General features: G+C 42.4%; 1 protein-coding gene across 1 annotated transcript in view; it reads right to left on the reverse strand.

Annotated features, from left to right (window-relative positions):
- Nucleotides 1-18641, reverse strand: part of KDM5D (lysine demethylase 5D) — a 66598-nt gene that overhangs the window by 4935 nt on the left and 43022 nt on the right. Inside the window, exons 14-22 of the mRNA XM_017520905.2 lie at nucleotides 13858-13977; nucleotides 13544-13738; nucleotides 13089-13270; nucleotides 12881-13005; nucleotides 12620-12767; nucleotides 2101-2197; nucleotides 1153-1511; nucleotides 570-708; nucleotides 3-62 (exon numbers count right to left, since the gene is read on the reverse strand). Of these exons, the coding sequence (XP_017376394.1) occupies nucleotides 3-62; nucleotides 570-708; nucleotides 1153-1511; nucleotides 2101-2197; nucleotides 12620-12767; nucleotides 12881-13005; nucleotides 13089-13270; nucleotides 13544-13738; nucleotides 13858-13977 (1425 nt within the window). The remainder of the gene's footprint in view (nucleotides 1-2; nucleotides 63-569; nucleotides 709-1152; nucleotides 1512-2100; nucleotides 2198-12619; nucleotides 12768-12880; nucleotides 13006-13088; nucleotides 13271-13543; nucleotides 13739-13857; nucleotides 13978-18641) is intronic.

The raw sequence follows: 18641 nt of genomic DNA on the forward strand, positions 1-18641 counted from the left end.
AGGTCCCGGCCCACAGCCACCAGGCCCTCCAAGTCATCCAGGCAGGGGTAGTGGTCACCATTCTAGGGACAAGGGCAAGAGACAGCTCAGTTCAACTTGCCAATGCTACTGATGCTTACTCTGTGCCTGGCCGTGAGCTGGAAACATGAACTGGGCTCAGTCTTGAGGTAGAAAAAAACAGGCGTCATCCTAAGGAACACCCACTTAACTCTCTCTCACAACTCGGGCATCTACTGACTGGCTCAGCCCCAAGTATCCAGTCAGCCTTCTGTTGTGGTTTGCCTCCTCTCTCCGCCACGCCCCTGCCCTGCTCACTCCCATACCACCTGTTTCCCTGGCCCACCATTCTCATCCCAACCATTGCCCTCTCTTCCTTCAGGCCAGCCTCACACTCTTCCTCTCACCCTGCTCATCAGGCACATTTTGCCTCCTGACTACATGCCATGCCCATTACTCTCTCCAGCCAACCCAACCCATCCCAGCAACCCAGCACATCCCAGTATATATGCCATCTCTTCCCAGCTGGACTGAAGGCCTGGGGTGGAAGATGGGGGTGGCAGGGTCCTCACTTGGATCTCATCCACATCAGCAATCCACGCTTGCGCCTTAGTCAGAGCCTCTTTGAGAGCCTGAATGTTAGGCAGGTGAACAGGGATGTTTTCTGTCTCATGAATTATGGCTTCCAGTGTGGCTGGCGGATGCTTTTGCCTAGAATTTTTTTGGAAAAAGAGAAACCTATCATTACATATTACCGGTATACATGCTCCCCTTTTTAGTCCTAGGTTTCTTTGATAAAAGCATAAGCAACGAAAAGGGTGACAGAGTAAATGAGCCACACAGAGGAACTTTCTAGCATTGCAAGGGGCATACAGGTCTCTTGTAAGTCACATTCTGCATCCATTCACCTGAAAGCTACATCTTCCAAGGAATATTTCCCCAATTGTTGCCTCTATGACACTGAAACATCAGCATGGCACATCATTTAGATGGGACTCGATGGCATGTCATGCCAATCCTTTGGAGTTTAGTAGATGTCCAACTGGAAGTCTGGTACGCAAGGGTACCCATAGAGATCATACTTTGGATCACCCCCAAATTCTGAGGATTATAGTCAAGATACAGACAGGGAGCTGCTAGGATGCTAGGCCCCACCTGGCCTCCAGGCAGAAATGAGCTTTTTCTTCCCAACGTTCTGCAATGGTCAGCAATTCTTGAAGCTCAGCCCGGGCCTTGTCCACAGCAGGGCTGGAGGTTATCTTGGTACCCATAACCAAAAGTCCCTGCATGATGACCAGAGAGCCCCTGTGGGCTGAAGGGGCCAGGGCCTGCTTCACTTCATCGAGCCATTGTGCCTGCTCCATCTGCTGCTGTAGCTGATGGGCTTCAGGCACCTCCACACCCAGCTGCTTGCCCCTCTCCAACAGGGACTGCAATAGCCCTGGACTAGAGGGCGGTGAGGCCAGAGCCTCACGAGCCTCAGCTTGGTAGGCCTCCACCTGTTCCAGGACATCCTGCAAGGACATAGAATAAAATGCAGATTCTTTAGCCACATACATCCTCAACCATCAAGATTTGCTCCACTTCCCATCTTCTCTCACAGGCATTCCCTGTTGCTTTACACTTATTCTCAACCATATCCTAAAACATCATCTACTTGATAGTAACAAAGGTCTTCTGTTGACATAGGATGCCGTTTTTTATCCTTTAATTACCTAAGATATCTTTTTCCAGACCTACTTTAACACAACCTTATCCCTCTAATAAGCTTTCTAAGACTCTAGCGTCTGGAGGGAAAAAATAAAAGCATAAAAATAAATAAATAAATAAATAAATAAACCTCTCCATCCCATTCCCAAGAGCCAGATCTTATATAGGCCCCTCTTTTAGAGTGTTTAATTATTTCAGTCTTCAAGGATACTTCCTCATACCCTGTAAAGACAGAGCCACTATGGGAACACTCATCTCTACCACTTCTAGGAAAGAATCTTTTATTGTAAGAAGACTGTTTAGAATAATTAGGTTCTCAAGCTTTCCTGATGTGTCAGACTTCCTGAGTATTTGTTGTTAACAAAAATTTCATCTTGCCGGGCCCCTCCTTACCTTGACATCCCCAATCTGATGCATGGCACAGGGCAGGCTGCCCATCTGCTCAAGAAGGACCCGGAGCTCAGTCAAGGTCAGATGCGGAGTGTCCACCCTGCAGGAACCAGGAAGAAAGAACTCGGTCAGTTAACCTCCTAAGGCCACATTTCAAACAATTTGTGAGTTTTAATGTCCCTCTTTCCCTTTTGTATTTCCGTAATACATGCAAAGGTTTTCTGCTAAGTGCAGAGATACCGACCAGTAAGTTAAGATTTGACAAAAACACCTCTAGGTAGTTGACAGAAGCAGTTAGTAGAAACTACAGATGTCAAAGCGAGAGAGTCCAGCTTCTTGAGGAAAGGTAACCATATTAACCTGCTACCACTATGCCTACTACTAACATGTTACCATGATACCAGATGGCTAGAAACATTCAAAAGAAGAACAAGAATAAATATAAATAGGCTGCAAGAGAACAGAGAAATGAGAAATGGCCCCAAGATAGCTTAAGTTATATTTTCATCAGTCATCCAGTTAAAACCTGAAGAATGAGGAAGAGACATAAAAACAAACAGCCAATAGGATTCAGGAATAGGAGATTTCACAGTGAGACAAAACACAATACATCTGTTAAGCCAGAAACTGAAGTACAAGAATTTTTAAATACAATGCAATGGGAGGATTAAGAAGCAAGGAGGGTGCTGGGCAGGGCATCTCTACAAAAAAGGATAGCAGCCCATCAGAGACTTACAAAGCCCCCATCTTCCTGGGACAGAGCACCTGGGAAAAGGGGCAGTTGTGAAGTTCCTCTTCAGCAGACTTAAACGTCCCTGCCCAGCAGCCCTGAAGGAAGCAACAGTTCAGCCAGCACAGAGCTTGAGCTCTGTTAAGGGACAGGCTGCCTGCTCAAGTGGCTCCCTGACCACTCCGCACCCCCCAAACCCGCCCTGTGTGTACACTAACTGGGAGACACCTCATACAGGAGAGCTCTGGCTAACATCTGACAGATACCAGATACCCTTTTGGGATGAAGCTACCAGAGGAAGAAACAGGTGGCAATCTTTGCTGATCTGCAGCTGCTTGCAGGTGATTCCCAGGCAAGCAGGGTCTGGAGTGGACTTGCAGCAAACACCAGCAGAGCTGCGGCAGAGGGGCCTGACTGTTAGAAGGAAAACCAACAAACAAAGAAAGAGCCTCAACATCAACAGAAAGGAGGTCCACTCAGAAACCCCATCCAAAAGTCACCAACTTCGAAGACGAAAGGTAGATAAATCTACAAAGATGGGAAGGAACCAGCGCAAAAAGGCTGAGATCACCAAAATCAAGAACGCCTCTTCTCCTCCAAGGCATGACAACCCACCACCATGAAGGGAACAAAACTGGATGGAGAAGGAGTTTGATGAATTGACAGAAGCAGGCCTCAGAAGGTGGGTATATAACAAACTTCCCTGAGCTAAAGGAGCATGTTCCAGCCCAACAAAAGGAAACTAAGAACTTTGAAAAAAGGTTAGATGAAATGCTAACTAGAATAGCCAGAGTAGAGAAGGATAGGAATGACTTGATGGAGCTGAAAACACGGCACAAGAACTTCGTGAAGCATACACAAGTTTCAATAGCCAAACTGACCAGGCAAAAGAAAAACTCTCAGAGACTGAAGATCAACTCAATGAAATAAAGTGAGAAGGAAGACTAGAGAAAAATGAGTGAAAAGAAACAAACAAAGCCTCCAAGAACTAAGGGATTATGTAAAAAGACCAAATCTACATTTGATCGGTGTACCTGAAAGTGACAAGGAGAATGAAACGAAGTTGGAAAACGCTCTTCAGGGTGCTATCCTGGTGAACCTCCCTGGCTTAGCAAGGCAGGCCAGCATTCAAATACAGGACATACAGAGAACACCACAAACGTATTCCTCGAGAAGAGCAACCCCTAGGCACATAATTGTCAGATTCACCAGGGATGAAATGAAAAAAAAAAAAAAAAAAAAAATGCTAAAGGCAGCCAGAAAGAAAGGTCAGGTTACCCACAAAGGGAAGCCCATCAGACTCACAGAGGATCTCTCGGCAGAAACCCTACAAGCCAGAAGAGAGTGGAGGCCAATATTCAACATCCTTAATGAAAAGAACTTTCAACCTAGAATTTCATAACCAGACAAACTAAGCTTCATAAGTGAAGGAGAAAGAAAATCCTTTACAGACAAGCAACTGCTGAGAGATTCTGTCACCACCAGGCCTGCCCTACAAGAGCTCCTGAACTAAACATGGAAAGGAACAACCAGTACCAGCCACTGCAAAAGTATTTCAACTGTAAAGGCTATCAACATTATGAAGAAACTGCATCAACTAACAAGCAAAAAACAACCAGCTTGCATCAAAATGGCTGGATCAAATTCGCACATAACAGTATTAACCTTAAACATAAATGGGCTAAATGCCCCAATTAAAAGACACAGACTGGCAAATTGGGTAGAGCGTCAGACCCATCACTGTGCTGTATTCAGGAGACCCATCTCACATGCAAAGACACACGCAGGCTCAAAATAAAGAGATGGAGGAAGATTTATCAAGGAAATGGAGAGGGAAAAAAAAGGGCAGGGGGTTGCAATCCTAGTCTCTGATAAAACAGACTTTAAAACAACAAAGATCAAGAGAGACAAAGAAGGGCATTATGTAATGATAAAGGGATTAATGCAACAGGAAGAGCTAACTATCCTAACTGTATATGCACCCAATATAGGAGCACCCAGATACAAAAAGCAAGTTTTTAATGACCTACAAAGAGACTCAGACTCCCACACAATAATAGTGGTAGACTTTAACACCCCACTGTGAAAACTAGACAGATCAATGAGACAGAAAATTAATAAGGTTATTCAGGAGTTGAACTCAGATCTGGACCAAGCAGGCCTAACAGACATCTATAGAACTCTACACCCGAAAACCACAGAACATACATTCTTCACAGCTCCACGTCACTCTTATTCTAAAAGTGACCACATAATTAGAAGTAAAACACTCCTCAGCAAATGTAAAAGAACGGAAATCGTAACCAACAGTCTCTCCGACCACAGTGCAATCAAATTAGAACTCAGGATTAAGAAACTCATTCAAAACCGCACCAGTACACGGAAACTCAACAACCTGCCCCTGAATGACTACTGGATAAAAAATGAAATGAAGGCAGATATAAAGATGTCCTTCAAGACCAATGAGAACAAAGGCACAATGTACAAGAATCTCTGAGACACATTTAAAGTCGTGTCTAGAGGAAAATTTATAGCACTAAATGCCCACCAGAGAAGCAAGGGAAGATACAAAATTGACACTCCAATGTCACAATTAAAAGAACAAGAGGAGAAAGATCAAACAAACTCAAAAGCTACCAGAAGGCAAGAAATAACTAAGATTAAAGCAGAACTGAAAGAGGCAGAGACACAAAAAATCCTTCAAGAAATCAAGAAATCCAGAAGCTGATTTTTTGAACAGATCAATAAAATAGAACCCTAGCCAGAATAATAAAAAAGAAAAGAGAGAAGAATCAAATACATGCAATAAAAAAATGACAAAGGAGATTACTTCCACCAATCCCATAGAAACACAAACTACCATCAGAGATTACTACAAACACCTCTATGCAAATAAAACAGGAAATCTAGAAGAAACAGATAAATTCCTGAACGCCTACACCCTCCCAAGGCTAAACCAGGAAAAAGTTGAATTCCTGAATAGATCAATAAGGTGGTCTGAAGTTGAGGCAGCAATTAATAGTCTATCAACCAAAAGAAGTCCAGCACCAGGCAGGTTCACGGTCAAATTCTACCAGATGTACTAAGAGGAGCTGGTACCATTCCTTCCGAAACTATTTCAAACAACTCAAAAAGAGGGAATCCTCCCTAACTCGTTTTATGAGACCAACATCATCCTGATACCAAAACCTGGCAGAGACACAACTAATAAACAAAATTTCACACCAGGACCCATGATGAACATTTGACGCAAAAGTCCTGAATAAAATACTGGCAAACCAAATGCACCAGCACATCAAAAAGCTTATCCATCACAATCAAATTGGCTTCACCCCAGGGATGCAAGGCTGGTTCATGATCCACAAATCTAAAAACGTAATCCATCACGTAAACAGAGCCAGAGTCAAAAACCACACGATTATCTCAATAGATGCGGAGAAGGTCTTCAATAAAATTCAACAGCCTTTTATCCCAAAAACCCCCAATAAACTAGGTGTTGATGGAATGTATCTCAAAATAACAAAAGCTATTTATGACAAATCCACAGTCACTATCATACTGAATAGGCAAAAACTGGAAGCATTCCCTTTGAAAACTGGCAAAGGACAAGGATGCCCTCTCTCATCACTCCTATTCAACAAAGAAGTGGAAGTTCTGGCTATAGGTATCAGGCAAGAGATGGAAACAAAGCCTATGTGAATATGAAAAGAGGACGTCAAATGGTCCCTGTTTGCAGATGACATGACTGTAGATTTCAAAAACCCTATCGTCTAAGCCCTAAACCTCCTTGAGTTGACAAGCATACCTTCAGCAAGGTCTTGGGGATACAAAATCAATGTGCAAAAACTACAAGCATTCCTATTCACCAATAATAGACAAACAGAGAGCCAAATCACAAGTGAAATCCCATTCACAATTGCTACAAAGAGGAAAAAATACCTAGAAATACAACTAACAAGGGATGTGAAGGACCTCTTCAACCAAAAGTACAAATCAATGTTCAAGGAAATAAGAGATGACACAAATAGATGGAGAAACATTCCGTGCTCATGGTTAGGAGGAATCAGTATCATGAAAATGGCCATACTGCCTAAGGTAATTTACAGATTCAATGCTATCCTCATCAAGCTACCAATGACTTTCTTCACAGAATTGGAAAAACGCACCTTAAAACTCATATTGAACCGAAAAACAGCCTGCATAGACAAGACAATCCTCAGCAAGAAAAAAAAAAAAAAAAAAGAAGCTGGAGGCACCATGCTACCTGACTTCAAACTATGTCACAAGTCTACAGTAATCAAAACAGCATGTCTGTGGTACCAAAACAATGATACAGACCAATGGAACAGAACAGAGGCCTCAGAAAGAATGCCACACAACTACAACCATCTGATCTGTGACAAACCTGACAAAAGCAAGCAACGGGGAATGGATTCCCTATTTAATAAACGGTGTTGGGAAAACTTGCCAGTCATATGCACAAAGCTGAAACTGGGTCCCTTCTTTACACCGCATACAAAAATTAACTCTAGCTGGATTAAAGATTTAAACATGAGACCTAACACCATAAAAACTCTAGAAGAAAACTAGGTAATACCATCCAGACATAGGCATGGACAAGGACTCATGACTAAAACACTGAAAGCAATGGCAACAAAAGCCAAAATAGACAAATGGAATCTAATTAAACTTCAGAGCTTCTGCACAGGCCAAGAAACTGTCAACTGAGTCAATTGGTAACCAACAGAATGGAAAAATTTTTCGCAATCTACCCATCTGATGAAGGGCTAATATCCAGAATCTTAAACAAATTTATAAGAGTACATAAACAAATTTACAAGAAAAAAACCAACAACCCCATCAAAAAGTGGGCAAAGGATATGAACAGACACTTTACAAAAGAAGACATTCATGCCGCCAACAAACATGTGAAAAAATGCTCATCATCACTGGTCATTAGAGAAATGCAAGAGATACCATCTCATGCCAGTTAGAATGGCCATCACTATATACATCTGGAGACAACAGGCACTGGAGAAGATGTGGAGAAATAGGAACGCTTTTACACTGTTGGTGGGAGTGTAAATTAATTCAACCATTGTGGAAGACAGTGTGGCGATTCCTCAAGGACACAGAAGTAGAAATACCATTTGACCCAGCAATCCCATTACTGAGGATATACCCAAGGATTATGAATCATTCTGTCACAAAGACACATGCACATGTATGTTTATTGCACCACTGTTCACAATAGCAAAGACTCAAAACCAACCCTAATGCCTATCAATGATTGGCCAGATAAAGAAAATGTGGCATATATACACTGGAATACAATGCAGCCAGAAAAAAAGGATGAGTTCATGTCCTTTGCAGGGACACGGATGAATCTGGAAACCATCATTCTCAGTAAAACTGACACAAGAACAGAAAACCAAACACCACATGTTCTCACTCATAAGTGGGTGCTGAACAATGAGAACACACGGACACCAGGAGCAGAACGTCACACACCGGGGCCCAGGTGGTTGGCGGCTGGGGAGGAGTAGCAGGGGGTTGAGGGGATTGGGGAGCATTAGGATATATAAATACCTAATGTAGATGACAGGGCAATGGATGCAGCAAACCACCACCACGTCAAATATATACCTAGGTAACAAACCTCAATGATCTGCACATGCACCACAGAACTTAATAAATTTTAAAAGAAAGCAGCAGCAAGGAGGGCTACATGATGATACGAATGGTCAAAATAATAAATCTACTCTAGGCCAGAAAGATGTAAGAGTTCATTATGCCAGAAGTGAAACAGTACCACGTGATGGCACATTCCAAGATTTACTCTTTGGTTCTAACTGCCTAAAAGGGAAAGAAGAACTGAAGAGGCCTGAGAGTTAAATACATGAGGAAAGCTGAAGACAGATTGAAATTGGAACCCAAGGTCATGATACATGAGTATCGTCAGTTCAAGCTGGAAAAGCCTTATTTTGCTTGAACTAGAGTCAGGAAAGGAGTTATCCATAAAAGTGAAATTCATTATAAAATTTTACGTTTCCATGTTATAAAGAAAGAGAGCAATGAGAAAAGCGGTTAAGAAAAAGTAGGACAATTTAAGAGTATTTGAAATAATGTGTTTCTAAAATGTGGCAGACCTGAGAATGAAGACAAAACACAAGAAACTAAGCTGAGGGGATATGGGCCACTGAAAATCTAGGTGGAACAGAAAAGGCAAAAAGGCTATTCACAATCTCAATTATAGCTCAGGCTAACAATTATGTGATGGACGGTTTAAAAAGCTTCCTCATCAGTTCATTTATTTTAAATCAGACCATGTCACATCCTGCCAGACCTATTCTCCAAACAGGTCCAAAATAATAAATTGTATAATATCCATTTTGCTGTGTTCTTCTCCACTTCAAAATCTTTCCATGTTTCCTTAAACTTCATTGAAAAAATTACTTATATTCTCAGGTAGAAACTGGTTCAAATGTATACCCTTGCTTTACGGTCTTGATACCTTTACTCTCACAACGATTCCCTACTTCATCTAAAATTCCTTACTACTAACGAAGCTTTATTTTTTTAAATAGGGTTCTTAAAAAGACATGACTCGATTTAGCATTGTGATTAACGATTGCTGTTATTTCTGCTTTTACCTAAAATTTTCGGTTTATGTACATTCACGTACCACATGATATTTCAGTGAATGACAAATCTCATATTTGATAGTGGGCCTGTAAAATTATAATAGTACTGAAACATTCCTATCGCCTGCTGAGAGCGTAGCAGTTGTAAAATTGCAACACATTCCTCACGTGTCTGTGGTGATGCTGGTGGAGACAACCCAACTTGCTGCCTGTCATATAAGAGTCTATCTAGCACATCCATCACATAAAATACGTAATACTTGCTAATGATAACAAACGGCTACGAACTGGTTAATGTCTTGACACCACACTACTTTTTTTAAAACCACTGTTTTAGAATATACTCCTACTATAAACAAAAGTTAACTGTCAGGCAGCCTCAAAGGGAATTTCAGGAAATATTCCAGGAGGAGGCACTGTTACCATACCAGATACGTTTATACATGTGTTAGTGCCCTAAACACCTTCCATTAGAATAAGATGTGGATGGGGGAAGATGGTGATATTCAGGATCCTGAGTCTGTGTAGGCCTAGGCCAATGTGTGTCTTTATGTCTTAAATTTTAACAAAAATGTTAAAAAAAAAAAAAAGGCAAAAAAAACTTAAAAAAAAAAAAAAAAAAAAAAAAAGCTTACAGAAGGACCATATGGAGAAGGAAAATACTTTGTACAACTGCTCAATACATTTGTGTTTTAAGCTGTTATTAGAAAAGAGTAAAATATTCAAATAGGAATTAAATGTTTATGAAATAGACAAAAGAACACAGACTCATACACCAATGAAACAGAATAGAGAGCCCAGAAATGAGGCTGCACACCTACAGCCATCTGATCTTTGACAAAGCTGACAAAAAGCAGCAATGGGGAAACAACTTCCTATTCAATGAATGTTGATGAGCTAACTGGCTGATCCACATGCAGAAAATTGAAACAGGACCCCTTCCTTATACCTTACACAAAAATCAGTTCAAGACGGATTAAAGACTGAAATGTAAAGCCTGAAACCATAAATGCCCTGGGGCGACAACTTGGGTAATGCCATTCTGGACACAGGCATGGACAAAATGCCTTCTTCATCTTTCATGATGAAGACGTCAAAACAAACTGCAACAAAAGCAAAAATTGACACGAGTACTAATTAAAGAGTTTCTGCACAGACAAAGAAACTGTCTACACACAGAGTAAATAGAAAACCTACAGAATGGGAGAGTTTTTACAAACTATGCATCTGACAACGATCTAATTGCCAGCATCTATAAAAGAACCTAAACAAATTTACAAGAAGAAAACAAACAACCCCATTATGAAGTGGGCAATGGACATAAACAGACTTTTCAGAGACATACATGTGACCCACAAACATATGAAAAAAAGGCTCAGCCTCTGTGATCATTAGAGAAATGCAAAACAAAATCACAGTGAGATACCACCTGACCACGCCAGTCAGAATGGCAGCTAAGAGAAAGTCAGGAAATAGCAGATTCTGGCAAGGTTTCGGAGAAAAAGGAACTCATAAACACTGTTGGTGAGAGTGTAAATTAGTCAAGACTGTGGCAATTCCTCAAAGATCTAGGGACAGAAATACCATTTGTTTGACCCAGGTATCCCATTTCTGGATATATACCCAAAGTTAAATAAATTTTCCTACATGAAGACATATGCCTATGCTACACTCACTGCAGCACCACTCACGATAGCAAAGACATGAAATCAACCTAAATGCCCATTAATGATAGCTTGGGTAAAGAAAAAGTGGTACATACACACCATGCAATACGAGGCAGCCATTACAAGAACGAGATCATGCCCTTTGCAGAAACATGGATGGAGCCGGAGGCCATTATCCTTAGCAAAGCTAACACAGGAAGAGAAAATCAAATAGCACAATGTCCTCGCTGATAAGCGGCACCTAAATGATGAGAACACATTGATGCATGCATACAACACATACTGGGGACTATCAGGGGGTGAAGGATGGGAGGAGAGAGAGGATCAGGAGAAATAACTAAGGGATAATAGGCTTAATACCTGGGTGATGAAATAAACTGTGTAACAAACCCCCATGACACAAGTGTACCTACATAACAAATCTGCAGACATACTCTGAGCAAAAGTTAAAAAGGAAATTACAGTAGCTGAGGCTAATTTACCATTAAAGAAAGATACCTTTATATAAACTTAATGTAGCCAAAGTGTAACATGTTTTTTAGGTCTGTAGGAGTGTACAACCATGTCCAAAGTCTTCACATTCTCTAACCAGTCAGTTCCTCACCCAGAGAAACTTCCCGTCCTGCAAGTTTCGTGCCTGGTAAGTGTACGGTATTTTATGTCTTTCACAATGCTTTTATTGTACTAACTCTACATTTGGATATTTTGACACACAAATACTCACCACTGTCTTATAACTGCCAACAATATTCAGTACAGTATCACGCTGTGCAGCTTTGCAGCCTAGGAGCAATAGGCTCTACCACACAGCCTTGGTGTGAAGGAGGTCACAGCATCCAGTTTTATGTAAGCAGGCGGCATGTATGCAACAATGACAAAATTGTCTAGTCATGCTTTTCTCAAAACACATCTCCATCGCCTGACCGTACATAACTATATACTTGATTTTTCAATCTGAAAAGTCTATGTATCTATTGTCATATACGTTTGGAAACTAAGAGTTAAATATAGGATTATTTCAACGTCTAAAGTTTTACCTCACTACCAAGCCAAAAGTAAATTTTGTGGAAATTCTGATGTCTGCATAATTTTATGAGATTTCCTAAGAAGCAGAACAAGACTGCAATTTTGCCAGCATGCAACTATTTACTTCAGTAATTTCTAGTTAATTTTATACTGGATTTTTTTTGTTTGTTTGTTTTGTTTTGTTTTTTGTCCATGTATCATCTACCCTTTCCCAGTAAAGCTTGCCGAATGCTGAGTCTGTGCTTCTTTTTTTGTTGTTCCGAGATGGAGTTTCACTCTTGTTGCCCAGGCTGGAGTGCAATGGCAGGATCTCGGCTACTGCATCCTCTGCCTCCAGGGTTCAAGCGATTCTCGTGCCTCAGCCTCAAATGGGGTTGTTTGTTTGTAGTCTGTCCACTTTTGTTATTCATTTTCACACACTGCCACCCTTGTTTGCCTTCTCCCCTCTCACATACCTGGCCACCTGACCACTGACCAGTCCCAGGACTTGAGAAATGCAAGCCTCCACCTCACTCAGGCAGTTCTTCAGTCGCTGAAGCAGCTCACTGTTAGGAAACCTCCTCTCACGAGCCTCCGATTCCAGTGCCCTGAGCTCTTCAAAGCCTAGAGGGAGTACAAGTTGCAACAGGTAGGCAGTGTTAGCAGAAAAAGAAGGCTGTGAATACCCAAAAGAAACAGGGCTTATTCAAGGGGCCCTTCCATTTCCCATCACTCACTGCGCTTACGGCCATCCTCCACCTCCAAGGCCACTCTCACTTTGTTGGCCCAGGTGTCAAAAGACTCCGCCCGAATCTTCAGTTTATGCAGCATGGTGGGGAGCTCATCCAAGGTGTACCGATACCTAGAGGAAAAAAGCGGAGAAGGGTACACGTCTGGCCCAGCTCTGTAACCTCCTCCCCATCCCCTCAGTGTTCCCATGCTCACCGTAGGTACTGTCGACTACTAGAACACTTGCACAGGTCATTGATGTGGGAAAGGCATACAAGGCCATCCGGGCAGTCGTAGCAGGCCAGGGCGGACAAGAAGCATGTGGTCTTGCACTTGAGGCACTGGCGTTCATCATCTGGGAGTAGCTCAAAAGCCTCTCGCTCAGCCTCCGTGATGCCCTGGGGGTGTTCAACCCACATATACTGTAAAGACTAGGAGCACGTTGTGGACACCCCACCTCAGCCAACACTGAGCCCCGCTGTGGACTCAACCTTGTAAGAATAGCTGTAGAGAAATTGGAAGAAAAAATATAAACACATACAGCCTCTGTCTTTACATTTCAAAATGCATGATTTAAAGATCAGACACACAATGGTTAATCACTGTTGGTCTGTGGCTCTGTAACATAGTGTGTGTGACTAAATCTCTAAGCCCTGCTCTTCACCACCCACCTTCTCCAAAAGGGCCTTTCGCAGACGTCGCTCCTCCTGAACCATGATGAACATCTCCTTGTGCACAGCCACTGCTAGATTCAGATCCAACTTCTCCGGGAAAGCAGCCATCTTGCAGATAAGCTCCTCATGGGAGAAGACACAATAGCGCCGAAGCCGGCGGTAGTGTTCAATGCACTGGCGTCCAGTGGGTAGCTGCAAGTGTGTTCAAGACTGTGTGTGGCTCTCTGGAGACCACGCTTAGTGTCTCCGCAATAATCCTTACCCATATTCTTTACACTTTCTACCTGCAGGACCACCACATTTCAACTCACCCAGTCAGCAGTGCAAAAGTTGACAGCTTCAGCAAAATTATAGCCTTGGTTAAAGCCACTGTGGTAAGCACGAGGAAAAGTGATGACAAATTCCCCTGCACACTGGTTTGTGCGGACAACCTAAAAAGGACAAAGGAAAACAGAAAGAGGTGTGGGTGAAAACTAATGGGTCAGATGTGAACTCAAAATGTCTCTAGACACTGGAACAGATGTAGGAAGAGACAAAACACTCTATCTTCAAGCATGTACCTTAACAAAAATGAGACTGAAGTTTACAAGCGGTATTCAGAGAAAATGTGTAATTAAAGAAACAAATACAGAGCAGAAGGCTCATACCTGTAATCCCAGTACTTTGTGGGGTGAGATGGGTGGATCATTTGAGGTCAAGAATTCAAGAACAGCCTGGCCAACATGGTGAAACCATATCTCTACTAAAAATATACAAAAATTAGCCGGGCATGGTGGTGCGTGGCCTGTAATCCCAGCTACTTGGGAGGCTGTGGCAAGAGAATTGCTTGAGCTTGAGAGAAGGAGGTTGCAGTGAGCTGAAATAGCACCACGGTACTCTAGTCTGAGCAACAGAGTGAGACCTTGTCTCAAAAACAAAAACAAAAACCAAACAAACAAAAACCTTCACAGATACCAAGAAAACACTTCATGAATTTTCATAAGTTTTTTAATTTTGGTATTCTAAAGAGTGCTATAGTGTAATAAGTTCCCTGCATACATACTTGCACCTACTTCTATCTCAGCAACAACCTTGGGAAAGCAACCTGAGATGCTGGTAAGGCTGGCTGGTGCCAGGGACCACAATGGGAACCTTTGTCCCAAAGAATTAAGGTGGCATGTTTTGACCTGTCTGGTGACTTCCTGGAGGATTGACTTTCCTTCTCCACCCTGAGAGTTCCCTCAGAAGAGAGGTATTAGCCACAGCAACGTCTGATTTTAAGAACCGAGAGAGCCACATTAATGACCAGGGCAAGAGGCACGCTCAGAAAAGATCTAAGACTCTCTAGGCTCACCTCTGTCTGACTTTTATAGTCTTTCTAAGCAGGAGGTGGAGTCTAAAACAGTTTTCAAAACAGCCCTGTAAAAGCATTCCCAATCAAACACAATCAGCAAAGACAGTGTGGTTGATATTATTATTAATTATTATCATTATTATTTTGGCTTAAGAAAGAGTCTGTTAGATTGCTAGATGATCACCAGGCTAATGGGAAGCAGAAAAAGCATATAATATCCAAAGATTACTCATGAATATAAAGAGTTGCCAACCAACCTAAGTCATTAGGAAAATGAAAATCAAAACCACAAGATGCTATTTCTGGTCACTGTGATGGCCATAAAAAAAATAGGCAGAAAATAACAGTGTTGGCAGGAATCCAGACACATTAGAACGCTGTGGGTGGCTAGCAAGAATGCAAAACAGCTATGAAACTGCTAGGGAAAACAGTATGGAAGTTCCCCAGAAAGCTAAAAGAGAGAATTACCATATGATTGTCCAATACCGCTTCTGGGTATATACCCCAAAAAACTGAAAGAAAGAGCTTGAACAAATATTTGCACACTTTATGTTCACAGCAGAAATAGTCACAATAGCTAACTGGTGGAAACAACACAAATGTGCCTCAACAGATGCATGGATAAGTAAAATGTGGTCTGTCCCTACAATGTAATATTATTCAGCCATAGAAAAAGAATGAAAATCTGACACACACCATAGCACAGAAGAACTTTGAGGAAATTACACTACTAAGTAATGGAAATCAGATATAAAAGGCCACATATTATATGATTCCATTTATAGGAAATATGCAGACTAGACACATACATAGAGACAAAGCAAATCTGTGGTCCAAGGCTAGAAGGAAAGGTGAATGAGAAGTTACTTCATTGCTCTGAGACATTTTCTGGGGCAATAAAAATGTTTTAGAATTAAAGAGACATGGTGGCTGCACAACACTGTGAATGTACTAAATGTCACCAAACAGTTCAGTTTAAGATGGTTCATCTGTGTTTTATGAATTTAAAGCTATCCCCAAAAAACACTAGTTCAGGAAATTTACTAACCGAACAACAACTACTGTGAATAAAAGCAAGAAAAACAAATTTTTGAGAGAAGACAAGGAGGATAACATGATTTTCAGGATGCAACACCGAAAATGTTCAGTCTGGAAAATCAGGAGGCATACAAAGAATCCAGAAAGTACAGCCCTTCAGTTAAAAGAAAAAAGCTCCGAGACAGCCCAGGCACTGGCCTTAATAAAGGCTACCAACTCTCTTAAACAGGCTTAAATAGCTAAATAAGCAATGCACAAAGAATTAAAGGACATCAGGAGAGTAATGTCCCTCCAACAAGAGTTCCAAGACTTTGGCACAAAAATTATAAAAAATGAAACAAATCAAAATTCTGAAGCTCTCAGTCCCATAGCAAAAGTGAGAAACTTAAAAGACAGTTTCAAAAGGAGTTTTGGGCAGGGAGAAGAAAGAACTGGCAAACTCTAAGATATGTCAATTGAAATAACCAAGTCAGCAGGGGGCAAAAAGAGAGTATTAAACAGATCCTAGGAGACCTGTGCAACACCATCAAGTCCACCAATATATGCAGAATGAGAGTTTCGTAAGAAGAGGAGAAAAGAGGGTGCAAAAGAACAGTTGAAGCAAAAATCATTAAACAGTTTCCAAATTTGTGGAATGCCCTGAAAGTCTACCTACAACCACGAAGTTCAGTGCACTCCAACTAGATAAACTCTAGGAGACACCGTATATTTGAACCATCAAAAGATAAGACACCAAGATGGAAGTTCACAGCAGCATGACAGACATGATCCTTCACACATAATGGATTATTAACAGAATTATCAACAGATTTCTCCTTAGAAATAATGAAGGCCAGAAGCCAGTAGGATGACATGTTTAAAGTCCTGCAATGGAAAAAGAATAAATAAACTAGTAGGGAAGTGAACATTCTGGAAGTATGTCTCCCAAAATCCTCCCTATGGGGAATACAGAAGGACTCCTTCAGGCTGACATGAGTAATTCAGAGCCATGTAAAGAAAGTTATTCCACTGGGAAAGGTACCTATATAAAAAAATATAGGAGGTAGGTCCAAGATGGCCTAATAGCCACAACTCTGATGTGCACGTCCCAGAGAGATCGATAAAAAAGTCAGGTGATTTCTGCATTTCCAACTGAGGTACCAGGTTCATCTCACTGGGACTGGTCAGACAGTGGGCGTAGCCCAAAGAGAGTGAGTTGAAGCAGAGTGAGGCATCACCTCACCCAGAAAGCGCAAGGGGTCACAGAACTTCGTCTCTTAGCCAAGGGAAGGCATTAGAGACAGTGCCCTGCACCCCGGCCCAGACACTGTGCTTTTCCCATGGTCTTCGTAACACACAGACCAGGAGATTCCCTCCAGTACCTACACTACCAGGGCTCTGGGTTTCCAGCTCTAAACTGGGCAGCCATCTGGGCAGACACTGAGCTGGCTGCAGCAGTTTTGTTTTTCTTTTTTTATACCCCAGTGGCACCTGGAATGCCAGCAAGACAGAACCACTCGCTCCCCTGGAAAGAGGGCTGAGGCCAGAGGGCCAAGTGGTCTGGCTCAGCGGATTGGACCTCCATGGACACCGGCAAGCTAAGACCCACTGGCATGAAATTCTCACAGCCAGCATGGCAGCCTGAGCTGGACCTGGGATGCTCAAGCTACGTGTGGGGAGGAGCATCTGCCATTGCTGAGGCTCAGGTAGGTAGGTGGCTTTAAAATTACAGTTTGGACTGAGCGGAGCGACAGCTCAGCAAGTGCGCAGCAGACTGACTGTCTCACCTAGAGTCCCTGCTCCCTGGGCAGGGCATCTCTGAAAAAAGGCAGTGGCCCCAGTCAGGGACTTATACATAAAGCCGTCACCTTCCTGGGACAGAGGCTGAGAAAAGGGGCAGTTGTGAACACAGCTTCAGCAGACTTAAATGTCCCTGCCTGGCAGCTCTGAAGAGAGCAGAGGATCCCCTAGCACAGCACCTGAACTCTGATAAGGCACAGACTGCCTCCTCAAGTGGCTCCCTGATCCCCATGTATCCTGACCCGTAGGCACCTCCCACTAGGGCCCGACAGAGACACCTCATACATGAGAGCTCTGGCTGGCATCTGGTAGGTCGCTCTCTGGGACGAAGCTACCATAGGAAGGATCGGGCAACAATCTCTGCTGTTTTGGAGCCTCTGCTGGTGATACCCCCTAGGCAAGCAGGGCCTAGAGTGGACCTCCAGCATTTAGCACGCCTGCAGCAGATGGGCCTGATGGCCTGACTGTTAGAAGGAAAACTAACAAACAGAAGTAATCCTATCAACATCAACAAAAAGGATGGCCACTCAGAGACCCCATCCAAAGGTCACTGACTTCAAAGACCAAAGGTAGATAAACCCACAAAGAAGGGAATAAACCAGTGCGAAAAGGCAGAAAATTCCAAAAAAGCAGAATGCCTCTTCTCCTCCAAGGAATCACAATTCCGTGCCAGCAAGGGACCAAAACTGGATGGAGAATGAGTTTGGCAAATTGGCAGAAGAAGGCTTTAGAAGGTGGGTAATAACAAACTTCTCTGGGCTAAAGGAGCATATTCTAATGCAATGCAAGGAAACTAACAGCGTTGAAAAAAGGTTAGACAAATTGCTAACTAGAATAACCAGTTCAGAGAAGAACATGAAACAACCCGAGGGAGCTGTAAAACGCAGCAAGAGAACTTCATGAAACATACAGAAGTTCCAATAGCTGAGTCAAGGTTATCAGACA

Source organism: Cebus imitator, unplaced genomic scaffold (assembly GCF_001604975.1).
Source record: "Cebus imitator isolate Cc_AM_T3 unplaced genomic scaffold, Cebus_imitator-1.0 Scaffold899, whole genome shotgun sequence".
NCBI classification, from domain to species: Eukaryota; Metazoa; Chordata; class Mammalia; order Primates; family Cebidae; genus Cebus; species Cebus imitator.